This window comes from Macaca fascicularis, chromosome 7 (genome assembly GCF_037993035.2).
Source record: "Macaca fascicularis isolate 582-1 chromosome 7, T2T-MFA8v1.1".
NCBI lineage: Eukaryota > Metazoa > Chordata > Mammalia > Primates > Cercopithecidae > Macaca > Macaca fascicularis.
In genome coordinates, this window is record NC_088381.1 from 103,368,149 (window position 1) to 103,390,397 (window position 22,249).

At 34.7% G+C, this 22,249-nt stretch overlaps 1 protein-coding gene across 14 annotated transcripts in view; it reads right to left on the reverse strand.

The window, feature by feature from the left end:
* Window positions 1–22,249, reverse strand: part of RALGAPA1 (Ral GTPase activating protein catalytic subunit alpha 1) — a 275,782-nt gene that overhangs the window by 12,106 nt on the left and 241,427 nt on the right. For all 14 annotated transcript variants that reach the window (XM_073997236.1, XM_005561086.4, XM_065548726.1 and 11 more), the window contains one exon: window positions 19,649–19,776. In XM_073997236.1, the coding sequence (XP_073853337.1) occupies window positions 19,649–19,776 (128 nt within the window). The remainder of the gene's footprint in view (window positions 1–19,648; window positions 19,777–22,249) is intronic.

Consider the following 22,249-nt stretch of genomic DNA (forward strand, 5'->3'; position numbering starts at 1 on the left):
TAAATAATTCAATGGGAGATACCACGGCCAGTTAATTATATTTACAAGTTTACTAAGAAGAGAAAAAAAAAAGTATAAGAGTTAAAGGCAAGACTATATTCATTATGCACTTGGACTTTGATTGTGGTATCTTTTGCTAAGTGGCTTTTATATTACAATTTATCTGCTTCTATTACAATTTATCTTATGTATCAAATATGAAAATAACCTTGAATCCCAATTCCTAGCAATCTATTACTTTCCATTCTGTATACTGGGGATGAACTTCAAAAGAATTTTACTTCTGAGGTGGGAAGCAACAGGACAAGATGCATATTAAAATGATCAGCATCAAGGATTTTACATGAGGATAATACAGACATTTTTGAGTCTTAACATAAACAAGTAATATAGCACACTTTTAAAGGGGGTATATGGTTATAAATGGAAGAGGATGAAACTGATGGTACAATCTAAATAATACCACATATCTCACAACTTGTTGGAAAGTACTTTTTTCATTGGGGGAGATTCACAGCTGCCGAATTTTCTGCAGTTAATAGAGTCCTTTGATTCACAGCAGTGCCCCTTGTACAAAAAATACTGGCCTTTGTGTATTACCAGAAACTAATTTTCTATTTGGCTGAAAAGGGAAAAATGGGGTTATTGCTTCTCCCTCCTACAGAGCTTTTCATTATGCCTGATGCACTCAACTTCTAAGCTCTTCTGAGAAAAAAAATAACTGAAGAGGCAAGAGGTAGAAAAATGAGCTTGTTAGCACATTAGAAGTGAAGTATCTTGGTGGGCCCTAGAAATTCCCAGTGGTGTGTTAACTTATCACTCTATGCATGCTGGCACTGATAGTCTTCCAATTGATCACTCTCTTTTCGCACCAAAGGTGCTGCCAGGAAGCAAAGGCTGAAGGCCCACAGGAGAACAGTCTGCTATCAAAACAAGCTGTTTTTAAAAGTCTGCTTGAATGGGTAAAACGCTTCATGAAAAGTAGGGTGGAGACACCTACCTGCTTTTAAAAATGTTCTACTTTCAGAGGGCCTATAAATGAAATATTTTACCTTATTATATTTAGAGTTTATATAAAAATTAGGCAGAAAGAAAGCAAATGTTAATATTTCTAAAGCAGGGAGGATATTTCTAATGTAGTAAATTCATCAAAACAAAATGATTGTCTAGCTAAAATACATTTTGCAGACTAATTCTACTTCCTTATACAAAAAGAAGCTTATAAAATGGAAAAAACTCTAATACACAGCTGTACAAAACTAAAATTATCCAGATATAACATATTCATTGTGTATAAAAAATATATTTAAGAAATTTACAATAAATCAAATAAATCTCATTAATGAAAACAATGCTTTCTAAAATTATTTTTAAAAGTTCAAGTCTAGGTGGCACAGTGAAGGGAAGCACTCATTAACGGTTGAATTTAAATGAAAAAACTACAGTGCTCATTACTTACTAGGTAAGTTACCTTTTTGGGGGGTCATCTACAGGAAACACTGTTAGCTTGGTAAAATAATTATATCTAAGGTAAATCACATTCTAAAAGCTAAATGATCTTTATAAGTTTCCCAGTTTGATGTAGCAAAATTAATAAATAACAACATGAAAACAAGCCAACCCAATCTACAGGACATACATCTTCCCCCACTCCCCCCCCCTTTTTTTTTTTTTTTTTTACTTCCAAAAACATGTATTAAGGAAATATAATAAACTCTAAGCACTTAAACCACAGTCCTGGGTCCACAACGAGGTGCTTTTTGTGATTGAGATGATTAAAGTTCCAAACAGTGCTGTTAGAATCTGCAATTGTAATCATCCAAAGTAGTTAATTCCTATATCTCATTATAATAGGTTAGACACTTATTCCATAAAAGGCCTCTCTCTAGGGAAGAGTCATTAGTACATATACATTGAGTGGCACACAAACTCCACAGCTGGCAACAACAGGACAACTTAAGCTATAGTTTTATATGGTGAGTGCACGTTGCCACTGGCATTGAAATTAAAAAACTGAAATGGGTAGGATGATAAAAAGGTGAAGGTAAACAAAGAAATTCAGAACAAAAATTTAAAGTACAAATCTAAGTTGAAGTAAGCAGATTTTGGTTGTAAATTTAAAACAACTCAAGCCAAAATTAGCTAATAAAAACCATGTGATGAGGGACACTTTTAGCTCTTTAATACAGAACTAGCCAATCAAAAAATAAAAATAAAAAAATAACACACAGGTGCTGCAATCACAGCAATAATTATCCACTAATCCTCCTTTCGCTTTCTACAAAAGGAATAAAGGGGGGAAGGAATATTACTATTCTAAAAATAAGGGAACAAAACATCTATAGTGTAAAGAAGTAAGTTTAAATCTAATCTGTAATTCATTAATATTAAGTTAACATCATTACATATTTTAGGTTATTACTCTTGATTTTAAGCTTCAAGACCAGCTATTAAGAAACTGGGTTCAATTTCAGACTGATCCTGGAAAGATAAGCATAAATTTTCTGTGCCATAATTTATCTGTATGTTAAATGGGGATACATCTGTAAGTTAAACAAGGATACCATCACCTGCTCACTTCATAGGGTGTTGAAGATAAAGGATACAAATACAGGGTAACACAAAGTGCCTGGACACCTGTCCTGAAATAGTTTATTTTGACCTTTGGCTCACATCTTTGTAAATAGCAGGTGCTGTCTCTAGGAGGACAATTTTTGATGTCAATTTAAGAAATATACCTGTATTCATGTGCAAGAACTCTTTGATAATACTACTAATATTTCTTGTTTGTGGCATGTACAGAGAGAGGGACTTTTGACTTATTCTGATGCAAAGAAACTGATTTCTCATGGGGGAAAAGGACAAAAGATACTGCAGAAGGTTATGCAGTATCAAGTATTTCAACTTTATTAACAAATAGAGGAATAGATAAAGGTAGATTTGGCTTTAAAGAAGCAACACTTTTCATTCTCCACAATAATTTTACTAATCTGTAATTCTGAACTGCTCGTAGTGTTAGAAAAGGGAAAGCTTTCAGTTTTGTAATTCCATGACACAACCAGTAGGCTGTATAAACATTCAGTTCAAATCTAATTTGTGACTAGTCTGAAAGAAATGGAAATGTGTGTGTATATATATGTGTGTATACATACGTTATACACAATAATGAATATAAGGTGTAATTTTCACAAAAAGGAATTATTAAAATTACAACTTGTAAGCAGATGTCAAAGATCTGTATAATTGCTTATTTTCCTTTCAAGTTCAGGTTTTATGTTTTATTTCCTAAACAAGAAAAAAACGATTGGCTTATTTTAAAATAAAGACAAGTTTAAAGTGTTTATATCTGTGCTCAATGGCATAGTCTCAGGAATTTAAGGCCCATTCTGAAATTCTTAATTTAGTAAGCACTTCCCCACACTCATGTATTTCTATAGCTTCTTTGTGGTTTCAGCACTTAGGAATTTTATCTCCCTTCTCTAGACAGAAGATTCCAAGAATAGTAAGCATAGGAAGAGGGAGCGTTCCAATAATTACTTAGAAATGGTGCCTACTGATTTAAAAATTTTTTTTGGAGAGTGCAACTTAAGTCATATTTGAGTTGTAACTTAAAGTAGCTGAAATCTGAGTACTACTTAAGTAGAGCAGATTAGAGTAAATTATTCAATACTCACGAAGTTTTTAGGTTGATAGCCTGAAATTGGCTATGGTGAGTTTCTACATCATACATCTTGAAGATTGCTGCAAATCACCCACCTGCCAGGCCCCCCTTAGAGAGCTCTTAGGCTTGTCTACTAAATACACTTTCTTAAGAAATAGTTTTTGTCCCCAGTTCTCGGGGGGCAGATTTGGTGGTTCTTCAATGTTACTTCTTCACTCTAGAGACTAGTAATCCAGACATTCTACTTATGTTATTGATATTTTAATTGTCCATTTTGTGGTTACAGGCTAGTGGTGAGACCAATGCCACAGGGACAGAGACCTTGTCTTCTTACCTTGATGTCTTCAACACCCAACACAGGGCCTGGTAGTATTCAATGACTGTTCATATCTTCTAGAAGGAATGAATAAAGTTGGTTCGATAGTGGATTAGGAGATGTCTGTTATGCTGACAGCCCCTTTCCTCTAATCCCCATATGGCTCCGTAAAGGCAAACCTTTTTGGGGCAAATATAGTTGGAACTTTCCTAGAAATGGATTTAGAGTTTGAATCTTTCTTGTGAGAAAGATTTTGGTTCCTGCCATGCCCCTTGATCTTGCTGGCCCTCTCTGGAACCAAAAAAAAAGGTAAATAAAGCACAATGTATAAATATGTAAAGTATTACATTAAGAGAAAAGAAAATTGATAATTACTTCTTTAAATCCTCATAAAGAAAGATTTTTTTCTTTAGGCAATGTAATTATAACTCATAATTTAGCATTGAAACAAACATTTCCCCCATTGTTGTGATAATTTTTTTAAAGTTTAAAATTTTTTCATAAATTCTGCAATGGTATGAGACAATAAATTTAGTCAAACTAATTCTATTTGCTTAGGTGGCCATTTATAGAGAAGGGAAAAAAGGGAAGAATAAGAAAATCTTTACAGGGAAAATTAAATGAAGTGTAATTTCAAATCATTTTAGGCAGATTTCCAAAACTGCTCTGTATACCCTAAGAATAGAAGTAATAATACCCTTGAAGAATAACACTTGAAAAATGTTAAATATTTAGGTTTTTAAAAAGGCCACCTTGAAAGAGGTTATCCCAAGACAAGGCATCATTTATTGAGAATATTTAGGACAGTTTGAACTAGAGGAAAGATACATCCATCAACATTATTTTCAGGAAGCTTGGTAAAATTAGTTTATTTTACTAATGTTTATGGGCAGCAATAAGGCTTGCCTGAATGGAGAGTACAGAGATTTGCTTGGATAAACAAAGCTGCTGATGGATAGAGCTGGGACTAGAATCTTGGTCTTTTAATTAATAGTCCAATGCGCTCTCTACATCCAGTCTCAATGACCTGGGTGTTGTGTGGTGAAAAAGTAAAGGTATATTAGGCCTTTTAGTTATCTCAAAATAATGAATATTAGCTTAAATTCTAAGACTGGCAATTTTTGAAAGATGTTTGTTTACATATTAGTAGAGTAAAATACTATTTGCTATACTATAGTTTACTATACATTAGTGACTATTTACACAGTAAAACCCCTTGCATATTCTAAAATAAAAATTTGAAAACAAACCACATTTGGCACTTCAGTTTTAAAAGGCCTTGAAATATCTTTAAACATTCTGAGGCAATATCATTACACAGGGTCTTGAAAAAAGAATGAAAAATAAGAATTTTTTTGAGACATAGCATATGGGTAGATATATTTTGCAAGTACATCTCAAGGATCTCATGGTTATTATCGGTAGTAAAGTAGAAAATTTTCCGAAATACACAGGGTAATTAGTATCTCATGGACTAATATACACTGTTCATTTATAAGATGAAAGCAAACTATACTGCTTACCTTATAAAGCAAGATCTGATAAATTAAGATCTGGCAGAGGGAAAGATACTCCATTTCTTTCCTACTCTAATTTCTTCCAGAAACATGCAGTCTAGTTCACATGTAGTAAAAAATAAAATTCCCCTAAACAAACTGCATGAATCTTGTTATTAAAATTGCTTATACTATGTTAATAAAAATTCTTCTGAAAGTCTGCAACAGGTTATGACAAATTATTGTCTATTTTTAAGATGCCTTATATTCATGAAATTCTTTAGTAGTTGATACTATCTACACGATGAAGGAAAAGCTGTGATTTGTCAGAGCAGACAAAGCTGGGCTTTAATCCATCCTTTTAACCATATTGCCAAGTCTATATTGTTTTCACTGCGTCTCAATTAGGAGACAGGCAGGACACCTGGTACTTCTTTATCTAAGTCCCATGGGCTGCCAGATGACTCAAAATCCATAACAGGTGCTAAGGCAGTGTGAGGATAGCCCTATTATTGAAAGCTGGAGTTGAATAAAATTTGGACCACATATAATTGCTCATAAATCAGTCAATTACTAAATGAAAACATTAAGTAAAAAGTTGATAAGCCCAATTCCACCAAAGTTTGTGTAAATACATTTAAAAAGATTAACCTTAAATAAATAGGCTTAAAAATTTAAACCCACCTAAAGGCTCTGAAAATCCTTCCTGATTTAATAATCCAATAATCATTGGTGGGTTTCAAAAAGCACTAATATGATTATCCAATATGTGTGTGTGCGTGTGTGTGTGTGTATATATATATATATTTATTCTACTTTCATGAAAGTTGTATGAAGCAAAACAAAAACTAGGTTATCTGGATTTCAAATTTAGTGAAATTATAATATTCTCTCATTTAATGAAATTATAATGTCCTCTCATTCTTGGAAAGATCTACTTGGACCCTGTCAGAAGACTGCAAAAAGGAAAAAAAAACAAAAAACAAAAAACCAAATAAGTGAAATTTTACAGTGTACAATTACTTAAGTGTTATCTCTACCTAAATGTGCACTAATTTAATTAAGATTTTATTTAAGTGCTATAATTATTGGGAATACAAAAAAAAGTGATTTTATTATCATAGTAAGTAGAAACAAAGTACAGTAAACTGTCATTTAAGACAGTGTCATAGAATCTATGATAAGCAGTACATTGGCTTAAACTAATGCACTATATGCCCCCAGGGAATGATAGGCTTAGAACTGGACTTTAACATCAAAATCTATCCATTAATCTTGACTTAAATACAATCTATTCTGCAGTAAAAGGAAGAATGGGCATTCAATGAATTACTGTTTTTGAAATACTGCACTGGTGCCCATTTACTAAAATTACTTAAGAGAACACAGGATATGAAATACTAGTAAATTTTACAGATTTACTGATTTTACAAAACATGCACTTGAATTTCCCCAAATCTAGCAAGAGCATCCCATTAAAAAAATTTACAGATTTAAAAGGTTTCTTAAAATACCTCTTCCTTATCCTATTTAAGAACATGCTGCATAAATTATAATGCTGCAATATAATTTAGTCAACTTCATTTCAGCTGAAAAGAAAGAATCATCTATGGGGGTCAGAATCCCTGGAGTCTGAAAATAAGCATTAATTTTTTTTTCAGGTTGTAGATCATTGTTTCTTTGCAACAGAACTACCCAACTGTTTGCTGATAAAGCTGACTAGAAGAAAACAGAAAGTCCAAGAGAAGTATTTATATAAATATCAGGGCATACAATATTTCATAGAAAAGGAAACAACCTGCACATTTAAAAAAATCCAACCAGAGGGAATTCAGTGAGTGAGATAATCATACACGACTGAAATAGTTATGAGCTACTCATTTAAATGATAAATCCGGCATTTAACCTTAAGATATGCTCACTAATTTATCTTTAGTGGATTATTTTAGCACTTGTGTTACGCAGAAATTTAGTTTACATTTCTATACTAATATCGTTTATATGTATTCAGATGGTATTTGGGAATCCTAAAAAGCAAAAAGTAAATTAAACCAAATTTATAACCTTATCTGACATGTGAATTGTGATGATTTTATCCACTTCACCTCAATTAAATTCTTATGAAGATAAAAAGTTCCTTATTTTCATCTAATAAAAAAAATAAGGCAAAACTGACTTTTGCTCTGCAATAATCTAATGGGCTAAAAACAGATAATGGCATGTTAATAAGGAATTACTACAGGTGGTTGCTTATATTCATTTGCCTTCTTTTTTGATAGTAGCTACGTGCTAAATAAAAGTCAACATTTTTATCAAGAGACTAAGTAAATGTAGAAACATCAGTTCTGCAACAGCTATTTTTGCTTCTTTTCTGAACAGCAATTAGTAAAGCAACTCCTTCCCCTCCTCCCTAGTGCTGTCAAGCTGTTCAGAGCAGTTTGCAACTCGACAATGGTACCATTGTGAATGCTCTCTGGGCTTCCTTCCCACAGAGAGTTAAATGGGCAGTTCCTGCTGCCCATGATTGGTGTCCAGTGAAATAATACTCAAGAGCCAGGTTTTATCAGCTTCACGCCAAAGAAGTGAAGCCAGGGAACCCAAGCCTTCATATCATACTGGACCATATGCCAACCCTGATGGCCCCAAAGGTTTATCACTAAGAATCAGGATCCATCATGTCCCTTGTGAAATTTCACTTCACATACCTTATGTGAAATGCAAAGCTTCACTAAAAACTGAACCTTCTTTACAATTGGCATGAACAGATGGACGGTAACAGTGGTTTGGCAAGCAAAAGTTAAGATTTAAATAGGCTGTATTCTAGTGTTTGAGAGGAATAGCAGTTAGAAGAAAATGGATAGATTTGTGACCTATAGTTTAATTTAAATTCCATTATTGTTATTAAAAATTTAATATCGAAAGGCCTATGTTTAGTCAATGAAAAGAATGAATGAAAAGCACTTCAGTTCCTATGTCAAACATGTTTAAAGACTAATTTCAGCTTTACATCCTTTTTTCTTTGCTCTTTGAAATTCCCAAATAGCATCCGAATCTACAGTTATTTTCATATTTAAACAAAGAGTAGAATAAAACTTGTACATTATGTAGTAGGTGTGGTGAACAATAATGTGAGTGAAGCAGTGCACAGTCATCACTAACTGCAACATCATAGGGTTTTAATACAGAAAAAAAAAAAAAAAACCAAAACCCTCTTCCAGCACAGGTGAGAAGCTGATAAAGATAGAAGTAAACTTCAAGTTTGGTTGTTTTTAGGGAATACTGTAGTTTGTCTATGCCCTGATGGAGTTCTTTCTTCTCTTGCACTGTGATATGACCCAACTGTCCGGATTGGCATATGTGGACCACACTGCTACACTAAATTTGGCAAAACAGATAAGATGGTGGTAATGCTTTCTTTTGGTATTTTTGTTGTTGTTGCCATGAAGCCAATGTATTATAAGACTAGGACAAAAGCACTTTATTCATCAATAACGTGTGAAAGTGTAATAATGTGTAAAAACTCAATAATTGTATAAAAGTATCTCATAGGAAAAGTGTAAAGGACTGTTGTGCAAGAATGAAGAGTCTATTATGAATCTATCATAAGAAATATGAAAATCTCAGATGCACTTTTAAAAATGATACATACGTACAAATATTATCAAACATTTAGAGACCTTTTTAGTCTCATTGAGAAAATGCAATACTGGCTATTAGCCTGGCAATTATTGCTTAACTAATTATCATAAAAAAGACTTTATGAAAATAATGATCAATAAACATTTTGGAAAGGCTCTGCTAGAAAATGAAAAATAAGAAATTCAAGCTGTAACTTTCGCTAGTCAACAGGTAAAAAACACACAAAAGCAGAAGGAACTGTTACCTTAGACACTGGCTGCCATAAAATAATTAGTAGCATTAGAAAACCATATTTATGTTGATTTTCTTTCTGCTTGACTATATTATCTGGTTTTGACCTACTTCTTGATCTTTATCTGCTACTGCTCTTCCCTTTATATCATCCAGCAGTACTGAACACCTTTTATCTCTTGACCATATCACACTTTTATGCCTCCATGCCCACTTCTTACCCCTAAAAACCCTTCCCTGACCATATCTGCCTAGAAAAGTCCCATGTGTCTTTGAAATATTAGCAGAATTCTTCCATAGTAAAGCCATTCCTCTAATTTCTATCCCATTCTCTCACCCTACTATCCTCTCCCACTTAAAATTAATCACCTTTACCATCCTACTTGGTCTATATCACTATTGCTGAATAACCCCAAATTGCTTAAGTTTATCATTAGTGCATTAAGTTCTTGGTAGAAGATAAAAATTGAAAATATCTCTAGAATTAAAACAATGTTAACCGAAATAGAAGTTGGCCATGTAATGAAGCCATTTTGGTGAGCTCCCACAGTTTAACTGTTATTGGTCAATAGTAGTAAAACCTTAAAGACTGTCTCTAGAGACCATTAAGAGACAATGCTATTTTCAGACAGAATAAACCTTCTTTACTATTATCACAAAGTTATTACATATCAGAGATTCACATTTATTGCTTTTTGAAAGGACATGGATTTGCTACACCAAAACTACCATCTTTACAGGTATGCAGTACCTTTGAAATACAGTAACATTGGCAGGGCGCGGTGGCTCACACCTGTGATCCCAGCACTTTGGGAGGCCAAGGCAGGTGGATCATGAGGTCAGGAGTTTGAGACCAGCCTGGCCAACATGGTGAAACCCTGTCACTACTAAAAATACAAAATTAATTAGCTGGGTGTGGTGGCAGGCACCTGTAATCCCAGCTACTTGGGAGGCTGAGGCAGGAGGATCACTTGAAACTGGAAGCTGGAGGTTGCAGTGAGCCGAGATGGCACTCCAGCCTGGGTGAAAGAGCAAAACTCTGTCTCAAAAAAAAAAACCAAAAAAACAAAAAAACCCACACACACACAGAGTAACATAATCAACAGGCATATACTGCCATTTTGAAAAGAATAGCTAAATAAATTAAAACTGACATAATCAAAAATATGCTAGAGTCACTGGAGAAGTGTGGCACACATATGAGGCCCCTGTTTAAATAATTACTCTGTATACACAGACTACAAAGACTACAAGACTTGGCAGCAAAACCCATGACAAGGGGATGTGTAAGCACAGCAAAAAGTTCTTTAATTGTAATGCCAGTCTTTAATACAGGAGGTTTTTTTTGTTGTTGTTTTGGAGACAGAGTCTTACTCTGCTGCCCAGGCTGGAGTACAGTGGCGTAATCTGGGCTCACTGCAACCTCTGGGTTCAAGCAATTCTCATGTCTCAAGCCTCCTGAGTAGCTGGGATTACAGGCGTGTACCATCATGCCTGGCCAATTTTTCGTATTTTTAGTAGAGACGGGGCTTCACTATATAGCCCAGGCTTGTCTTGAACTCCCGGCCTCAAGTGATCTGCTCGCCTTGACCTCCCAAAGTGCTGGTACTACAGGTGTGAGCCATCGCGGCTGGCTGAATACAGATTTAAATCCTCCAATTATGGAGCAGATTGTTAGGTAAAGAAGAATGTTTGTCTGCTCTTGGAGCGATCCTACTACAATGGTTACTACCAGTAGCACAATGGCTGTGAGCATTTCAAAGACCACAAAACTTGGATCACTTAGCTGGTGAGACATTTTATTTGAAGAATTATCTTTTCTTCTTTTGAAGAGAATGACCATAACTATACATCTTAGTTGATTTAACAATCAATTTGACTTAACAACTAATCAATTTAACAACTAATCAATTTGTCCATGATATGTAAGACGTTCATGGAAAGCATGAAGAACAAATGGCACAAAATTTTAAGAGATCCTAATGGACTCACTAACATAGGTGGTACAAATGTTAAAGCAGCAAAATCGGAAACCTTATCAGTATCCAGACTCCCATGGCTTCCCGCTACTGCTCTCCTGTTGCTACCACTTTCCTTGCCTTACAGCAGGAAGTGTGAGCCTTCAGGGCTTAGCCTCATGTTGCCTCCTTCTTGGAGGGGACACCAAGATGTATCCTCCCCAAGCCATCTGCCACTGCCATCAAGTCAGAGGTGTCTTAGCTCATATTTCTCCCTAAGAGATCTCCCAACCCCAAATGAAGTGAAAACCCTCATTAATGATGTCTGAAAATTATCTTCAGTAAACGATAATGGTCTCTAATAAAAATATACTACTGATTAAGTAGTCAAAATAAAAAACCCTTGTATGTGTGCTAGTCTGGCTTATTCATGTATAAGAGGCAATTTTCACTGATCCTAGGTTTCCTCTTCTTACCTACCCAGCAAACTCTTAAGAGTTGTAGTCTAGTCTAATACAAATCACAAACTATAAGTTACTACAAAAAATATTTGGGGGTTTTTCATTCTTAAAAGAATCCATGGCTGGGCGTGGTGGCTCACGCCTATAATTCCACCACTTTGGGAGGCCAAGGCAGGCGGATCACGAGGTCAGGAGATCGGGATCATCCTGGCTAACACGGTGAAATCCCATCTCTACTAAAAATACAAAAATTAGCTGGGCGTGGTGGCATGTGCCTGTAGTCCCAGCTACTTGGGAGGCTGAGGCAGGAGAATTGCTTGAATCCAGGAGGTGGAGCTTGCAGTGAGCTGAGATCGTGCCACTGCACTCCAGCCTGGGCAATAGAGAGAGACTCCGTCTCAAAAAAAAAAAAAAAAAAGAATCCCTGCTAAATATAAACTTCAAAAATATAGATAATAAATACATCCACCTTGTTCTATTACAATAAATTACTAGCCATCTACCATAGGCTAGGCACTGTGCTTGAAGTTAGTGAAACAAGGATAAGTAAGACTTGATAATATGTACACATACAGTAAGTACTATAACAAAATGTTTTGAGGCAGTGTAAACAATAGTTTTGCATAGTAAAGGAGTTTTTTTTTTTTTTTTTTTTTTTAAAAAAACAAAGGATATTTGGGTCATGAATAATGAGTATGTTAGGTAGAAAAAGTAGAGATGGGCATTATTGGGGTAACAACATGGGCCTGAAAAAGAAGCGCATTCGGGAATAATGAATATAACTTAGCTGGACACATAGTGTGCCCTGGGCATCAGTGTGGTAGGAGATGAGGATAAAGATGGGGGATGGAGCTGGGGAGGAGTACAGGTATATTTGACAAAACTACAGTGAGAAATGTAAGGGTAGGGAGGGTAAGGTAAAAATAATTGCTTCCAGGTCATCAAAAAATTTAGACTTGTTTCAACAAGCAGTTAAGAGCCATCATAAGTCTTTTAGTATACAGATGTTTCTTGACTTACGATGGGGTTACATCCCAAAATACTCATCATAAATTGAAAATGCATTTAATACACCTAACTTACTGAACATTATAACTTACCCGAGTTATAAGATATAACCTTACAGCCTACTTTAAATGTGCCTGGAACACTTACAATAGCCTACAGTTGGGCAAAATCATCTAATGCAAAGCCTATATTTTTTTGAGACGGAGTTTCACTCTTGTCACCCAGGCTGGAGTGCAATGGTATGATCTTGGCTCAGTGCAACCTCTGCTTCCCAGATTCAAGCAATTCTCCTGAATTTTGAATCAAAATTCAAAATTCTAAGTACGATTTCCACTGAAATTGTACCATCATAAAGCTGAACCATCCTAAACTGGGGACTGTCTGTACTAAGGTTTGCATTTTAGAAGAATATCCCAAGTGTCAATGTAGACAATAATAATGATAGCATCATTAACTCCCATGTAGCTACCATTTTCTGAACTCTTGCTACATGACAGATAGGTTACCTAGTGCTTCATGTGGATAATTTTACTTAATCCTTACATCATCCTGAATTTGGTACTATTATCCTCTTTTTACACATTAAATTAAGGATAACCCGTACTTATTGATGTTATCTTCTGAGGAAATAATCTACAAAAGACAGTAGATACATAAAATTATATAGTTTCTCAATAAACTCATTTTCTTCTAATGTGAAATGGCAACAATACTGACAGACCCCCCCCCCAAGAGGTTTTATAGTGTTTTATCATAACGAAAGGCAACTGCATTAGCAGAACCAATCAATTCCATTCCACTTAGTTTTGGCTCTCCTACTTTGCAACAGGTACTGTACATTTGAGTAGTAGAGCTTGAGGGATAATAAACTGTGAGTAATTGAAGAATAATCACTGACTTCTGGTAATCTGCCTGATCAAGTTAAATAGAAACCCAATTCTGGTATTTAAGGAAAAGTCAAATCTAAACAGATTAGAAGAAATCAAATAATACTAGTTGTGGGAGGAAAGAATATTCTAAATCGAGGAATAAAGTATTCTTTTAAAATGCCATTTAATTATATAATATCCCCCATACTGTATATTTCAGAATATTATACTTATATAATATATATATATGCATACATACAAAGCCTTAAGACTATAAATAACAAGAATTATAACAGACATGTTGCATTTCATCTACTCAAACCCCACCTTTTGAGGCCCAGATTTTCTAAACATTGTTTCCTGATCTTACTCCAAAGTAATTTCTTCTTCCTTGGAACTTTTATAGCATTTTATCTATAACCTTACCAGGAAACTTTCATTTAATCTTCTATTATAATTAGTAATGTATATATTATTCTCTCCTTGTTAAATTAAAAGCTTGTGAGGATAGGATTACTATCTGATTTGTCTTTTATCCCTCTCAAAATCTTTACTAACTGTGTAAGTGATCAATAAATATTTTTGAAGGAAGAAAAATTACAATTTTATTTCTTGACTTGTTGATAGTTAAACTGTAATAATTCATTACCTAGTACGTTTATGATTTATGTACTTTTCTCAAATTATAATTTGTAATAAGGATAAAAAGAAAAGAAAAACAGGATATGTTGGTTAATTTTATGTAAACTTGGCTGGGTCATGGGACCTAGTTTTTGGTCAAACATCAGTCTAGATGTTACTGTTATATTTTATAATATTAATATAACAAATATTATACTCATAATTACTGTATAATACTGTTATATTTATACTGTTAGAGTTATATTTTAGATTTGATTACCATTTAAATCAGTAGACTTTGGGTAAAGCAGATTACCCTCTATAATGCAGGTGGGCGGTCCCCTGAGGAAGGACAGAATTCTGCCTTCAGACTCAGACTGCAACATCAACTCTTCCCTGAGTCTCCTACAGATTTTGAACTTGACAGCCCCCACAACTACCTGAACAAATTCCTTAAAACAAATCTCTTTTCTCGCCCTTTATATATATATCCTATTGGTTCTGTTTCTCTGAGAACCCTCACTACTACAACATGATTATATATTGCAAATTCTGCAAATTTCTATGTATAATAAATCTCACTTAAAAAAAGAAACAGTATTTACCTAAAAGTATCATATTTAACATTTGTATATTCAGAAGTCATAGTCAAAATGTCTTTAGGATCAAAAGAAATAATTGCTTTAAAATTTTTATTTAAGAATAGAATCTATGATGGCTGAGGTCATGAAATTAATAATTTGGGATTATGATTCCCACTGCAAAAAACAGAAACAAAAAACCATGAACACTCTTTCAATAGGTAGCTAATAAATGATGGCTAGAATTAAAGCTGAAATACTTCTCTGGTCCAATGGTTACACAGAATCTGCTTGGTTTTCCTCCCCAGTGTTGCATTTCAATTCTAATTGCATGATCAAACTAACAAATTAAGCTCCAGACCCCTCCCCCGCCTGAAAAAAAAAGTACCTAGCCGACAAAATCAAGGTTGTAAGAAAATGCTTTTCCAGTACAAGTAATGTAAGAAACAAATGAAGTGAAGGAGAGGTTTCAGCTTGAAAGACAGTCATCAATATGGACAGATTACTGTAATTCTGGCTGCCGGCATGATCGATTTGGGTAGCATATGACAATCAATATTGCCCCATTTAGTGAACAACATTAGATTCATGGTTACAGAAGATATTCCTAGGATAACATTTAAACTGTATTTAATGATCATAAATAGCACAATTTATGCTGTGGAATCTTAGTGGGTACTTTTATTGGGCATAAAATAACTGACACAGCAGTACAATTACCCAAATATAATCAAGTTGATTTTTTTTTTTAATCCCTTCATTTCTTTTATGAGGAGTAAAGGATTAACTGCTGGTTTCCAAAGCCTACTTGTATCGCAATTTCTGTTGTAATTTATGTTAACTAAATTGTTGACCAATTTTAGAATGCTTCATTTTTTCCTTAATAACTTAATCTGATATTTCAAAAATGTATATCTTAAAATTTAATACATTATGTTTCTGAAACAAGTATTTATTTAAAATTAAGACAGATGTACCTGCATTTCAATATCTTAAAATACAAATGTCTAGTTGTTTATTTATAAATGTTCATTTGAAAATCAAATCATCCACCTGTATGAAGTAATTTCCCCCCAACATTTAGAATATAGAACTTTGTACATAATATACATATATATTTATAATATATATATGTAAGTATGTATTAAGTAGAGATACTACTAGCCTTTGCTGCATGTATATACATACTACACTAGGTATATATACTACACCCAGGTAGTATGGGAAAACAACTTCCTGTAGTTTCTAAACTCAAGATTCCAAGTCAAGAAAAATTTTTTGATCTACCTGATTTAATGTATTTACTCTGTGTCCCAGAAGTAATTTTGCTGGTAGAAAACTTCAGATTTTGTGTTTAAATAAAGTATTCATGTTTACTATTTTCGTCAATTTTCTCCAATGTGGTATCTATTACATCTCAGCAAGATTGGCTATTAAAAACATGATGAAGTAGGCCTGAAAAATCCAACCCAATCAATCAACCTACCAATCAACCAAACATAAAAACCCAATTAGGCAATTCCTTGGTGTTGGGTAGACTTGTTTTATATTGACTGTAATCTTTACACATAACAGGATTAATCAATGCACAAAATAATGTAACTTATGATTACATTTACTAAGTACATCCGAGTTCATTAACTCATTTAATCTTCACAACAATTCTGAGATGGTTATTAGCATCTTTTTTACAGTTGAAGAAAGTGAGGTTCAGAGATTCCGTGACTTGGCCAAGATCACAAGGCAGAGCTTGAGTTAAAAATTAATGCTTTCTAACTGCAAAGCCAGATTTTATATACCTCTAGTGTAATATGAAGTCTGAAATAGAAGACTATGAACTGGGATGTAGAAAAAAAATTAAGCCATATTCCCCAAACTCTTCAGTTTGCATTTTAAAACTACTTGGTAAGGAGTGCATCTTAAATGTTGTTGTACCTCAGGTCAGAAAGTCTGTGCTTGTTCAATAAGTTGAGTTCCTATTTTATGACATAAGAGGCAAATAGTTTTGCATTACAATCTAATCGATCTCACCACTTTCCAAAAAGACCTAAGACATTTATTTACACAAGAAAGTGCAAACTCTTCCATATCTACCTCTGCACACCACTTTCAATTGCACCTTTAATGAAATGACAGAGGACACTAACTCTCAGAATGGACATTAGGATACAGTGAATTGTGAAAGAGGCAAAAGTCAGAGAGTAAACATCCTTGATGAAGCTAACAAAGTGGATAAAGTTTATGGGTAATAACCTGTATATTCCACATAAGATTAGCTACTGTTCTAGAGATATTCAAGAGACAACAAACTGAAAAGTATACTCCAGTAAACAGATTAAAACTACAAAGCTTTTATGGAAGTATAGGTTGAGTATCCCTAAGCTGAAAATCTGAAATCTAAAATGCTCCAAAATCTGAAACTTTTGAGCTCTGACATGACACTCAAAGGAAGCATTCATTGGAGGATTTCAGATTTCAGGTATTCAGATCAGAGAGGTTCAATTAATTTGTAAGTATAATGAAATTTTCCAAAATCCAAAAAAATCTGAAATCTGAAACACTTCTGGTCTCAAGAATTTCAGAGGAGGGATATCCAACCTGTATTACAATGACATAAAAATCAGAATAATAAAAATTTAGAAAAAGTAGATTAGGAAAGTAAGAATTTGTCAGTAAGCACCTTGTTTTGTTTAAAGGAAAAAGATACTGTATCTAGGGAATGATCCTGTAATTCCTAAAAAAGGCACATGGTATGTGTGGACCTTATAAATGGTAAGCTGTGAGTATGGGTTTCATGAATCATAGTTTGTTCACATCTGGTGAAAAGACTCAAGATTCCAGGCCCCAAAGGTAAAGGAAATGAAACTGATTGCTGGCTGAGCTCAGCAGGGTTCACAAAAACTCAAGGGTCTTCTTGAATAGTTCCTCCTGATGCTTCAAACAATCAACAGACAATATAGTCTTCAAAATAATCTTCAGAAACAATCAATAGACTGTGTAGTCAAAGACAAGTGACTTAGAAATAAACTCGCTATGTCCATACTACTCACTGAACTTGCCTACTGAAATTTTTTTCAATTGATAAATCTCTATTTAGTGGATGTCTCCAAATTATACTTTTGTTAACAATTCAAGGTCCATTTTAGTCCTTATCATTTCACTAAAATGACTACTTCAAATACGAGTTTTCAATTTAAAGTAAGTGAAGATATAAATGCTATGAAAAAGAAGTACCACAGAAATGTCATTAAGCTTCATCAGTGTAACATACCATGATCCACCTGCAATTCCATTTCACTGTGTCAGAATACATGAGAAATTACAGAGTAATCAGATTGCTTAAGTCAATTTTCATCAAAAGAAGAAAATGTACATGGTAGACTATTAAGATAATAAATCTATTTCATGTGGACTGGAACATAAGATATTTTTAAAAACCTTCCTTTAAAGCTTATCATTTACAGTTTATTATAAAAATAAAATGTCTTAAATCATATAAAAAAAGCATATGAAAAACATAAATAATTCATTTTAGAAAGGAGTATCAGAAAACAATTTAAAATTTAAAACTTTGTGTATGTTGTGTGCCAGGCACTGTTTTAAGAGCTTTACACATATTGACTCATTAGTTGTCATAACACCATGAGCTAGATATTCTTATCATTCTCATTTTATAGACAAGAAAACTCAGGCTCAAAAAGGTTAAATAATTTTCCCAAGGCTACACAGCTAAGAAAGCATGGCCAGCATTTGAGTTTAGGCAATCTGGCTCTGGAAGTTATGCTCTTAAATATTCCACATCTTCTCATACCTCCATGTCTCTGATTATGTTGTTCCCTCTGCTTGGAAGGAAGGCTCTTAGGCTCATCCACCTGATTAACTCTTATTTGTCCTTCAAAATTGCTACAATCCTCACTTTTTCAGAAGTGTTTCCTGACAATACCACCCCATCCAGGTGAGAGACCCCTTGTTACTATACTTCTGGAATACCTGCCCATATCTCTATTAAAACATGTATGCTGAACATAGTATGTTTCCCCAACTAGATTGAATTATTTGCAAAGACTGTTTTGATTATTTCTGCAACTCCAGAGTAGTAGAGTACCTGACACATAATGAGACTCTAATTAACCAAAAGATTAGTACTGATTAAAAGTATGTAAGAGGGCTGGGCACAGTGGCTCAGGTCTGTAATCCCAGCATTTTGGGAGGCCGAGGCGGGCGGATCACCTGAGGTCAGGAGTTCGAGACCAGCATGGCCAACATGGTGAAAACCCGTCTCTACTAAAAATACAAAAACTAGCTGGGCATGGTGGTGGACACCTGTAATCCCAGCTACTTGGGAAGCTGACGCAGAAGAATTGCTTGAACCTCGGAGTCGGAGGTTGCAGTGAGCCAAGATCTCACCATTGCACTCCAGCCTGGGTGACAAAAGTGACACTCCATCTCAAAAAAAAAAAAAAAAAAAAAAAAGGCATGTGAAAGAAAATATATCATTCAAATATCATAAATGCTCCAACATTGGGGAGGAACTCCACCATCTATACATCAATAAATAGAGAATCAGGCTGGGTGCAGTGGTTTACACCTGTAATCCCAGCACTTTAGGAGGCTGACTGAGGTGGGACAATCACTTGAGCCCAGGAGTTTGAGACAAGCCAGGGCAATATAATGATACTCCATTTCTACAAAAATTAATAATTAAGAAAACCTAGAAAATAAAAGGCTTTAACAATACATAAGAAATATTTTCCTTTGTGAGTAGACATACATTAGAGTAGAAACCATTACGTTAAAAAAAGGATACAAGTTTTGATACAATGGAATCAGCGATTTCAGAGCACGGCTTGCATTTATAGCTGTTGCTCTAACCATAATGGGTAGAACCTTTCCATTCACAATAGCACCATCAAAAAGGGGACCAAAGAAGGGAACCTGATTGAGAAATCAGAACATAATTTTATATTCAAATTAGACAGATTGTAAATAAGAGCAATTAAGACACTTTGTATCCAAAAGTATTTTTGCTGCTGCTTTAGTTCTTCCTTCAGTAAAAATACTATTTGAATTCAATTCTTTTCTGTGATGCGTCACTCATACTAGGACAATAAACAAAAAGTGCCAAAGGTTTATAGGGTGTCTATTCAAAAGAACTATATTCTTCATGTAACTGAGTAAATAACTTACACACTTAGCCAATTTTCAAATTTTGCTAGTTTCAGTTGTATACAAAAAGTCAACACTATAGCCTAGAAGTTAGTTCTTCATTATTTTTGTGTGACACTAGCTTTACTACAGAACCTAACATTCTTTTTTTTTTTTTTTAATTTATTTATTATTATTATACTTTAAGTTCTAGGGTACATGTGCATAACGTGCAGGTTTGTTACATATGTATACTTGTGCCATGTTGCTGTGCTGCACCCATCAACTCGTCAGCACCCATCAACTCGTCATTTACATTAGGTATAACTCCCAATGCAATCCTTCCCCCCTCCCCCCTCCCCATGATAGGCCCCGGTGTGTGATGTTCCCCTTCCCGAGTCCAAGTGATCTCATTGTTCAGTTCCCACCTATGAGTGAGAACATGCGGTGTTTGGTTTTCTGTTCTTGTGATAGTTTGCTAAGAATGATGGTTTCCAGCTGCATCCATGTCCCTACAAAGGACACAAACTCATCCTTTTTGATGGCTGCATAGTATTCCATGGTGTATATGTGCCACATTTTCTTAATCCAATCTGTCACTGATGGACATTTGGGTTGATTCCAAGTCTTTGCTATTGTGAATAGTGCCGCAATAAACATACGTGTGCATGTGTCTTTATAGCAGCATAATTTATAATCCTTTGGGTATATACCCAGTAATGGGATGGCTGGGTCATATGGTACATCTAGTTCTAGATCCTTGAGGAATCGCCATACTGTTTTCCATAATGGTTGAACTAGTTTACAATCCCACCAACAGTGTAAAAGTGTTCCTATTTCTCCACATCCTCTCCAGCACCTGTTGTTTCCTGACTTTTTAATGATCGCCATTCTAACTGGTGTGAGATGGTATCTCAGTGTGGTTTTGATTTGCATTTCTCTGATGGCCAGTGATGATGAGCATTTTTTCATGTGTCTGTTGGCTGTATGAATGTCTTCTTTTGAGAAATGTCTGTTCATATCCTTTGCCCACTTTTTGATGGGGTTGTTATAGGCATGGGCAAAGACTTCATGTCTAAAACACCAAAAGCAATGGCAGCAAAAGCCAAAATTGACAAATGGGATCTCATTAAACTAAAGAGCTTCTGCACAGCAAAAGAAACTACCATCAGAGTGAACAGGCAACCTACAGAATGGGAGAAAATTTTTGCAATCTACTCATCTGACAAAGGGCTAATATCCAGAACCTACAAAGAACTCAAACAAATTTACAAGAAAAAAACAAATAAAATTCTTATTACATAGTTTACTAGAAAAAAATCTATGTTTTGATAATTAAATGTTATTTTTGTGAGGTGACTCACTCACGGTTTCAAAACTTAGAAATTCTGTTTGAATAAGGTTGGCATAAATGGCAGCTGAAGGCAAGGACATAAGCTCTGGATAAGATGGTAAATATTTTAGATTTTGTGGTCACATGTTCTCTCTGTTGTATATTCTTCAATTTTTTTTTTTTTTTAAACTCTTTAAGGCTGGGTGCGGTGGCTCACGCCTGTAATCCCAACACTTTGGGAGGCCTGATCACCTGAGGTAGAGAGTTCGAGACCAGCCTGACCAAGATGGTGAAAACCTGTCTCTACTAAAAATAGAAAAATTAGCTGGGTATGGGGGCAGGCACCTGTAGTAGCAGCTACTCTGGAGGCTGAGACAGGGAACTGCTTGAACCCAGGAGGCGGAGGTTGCAGTGAGCTGAGATTGCGCTACTGCACTCCAGCCTGGGCAACAGAGCGAGAGCAAGACTCTATCTCAAAAAAACCAAAAGTCAAAACAAAACCAACAACAACAATAAAAAACGTCTCTTTAAAAATGTAGAAAACCCCAAAACCAAAACCGAAACATTCTTAGCTTGTGGGTTGTATGAAACCAGGCTATGGGCCACAGTCTGCTGACCTCTGGTTTAGGTGAACCCTGAAGAAACCTAAATTCATACATAAGAAATTCATACATGAGAAACAATACAATTCAAGGAATTCTGAAGATTCATAATCAATTGTCAAATGCAGGTTTTCTAGAAACTGAAGAATTCAGTTTAAAAAAGGGAAGGAACACACCAAAAATACTACCAAATTTTTATTATCCTTGAAGAAAATATTTCTGCAATAGTGTGTTTGAATTTTATGGTGTATATATAAGACATCCAACTATAGGATAGGTGACTGAACCATTTGGCTTATTTTTTTCAATTTGTAGAATCCTCATTTAT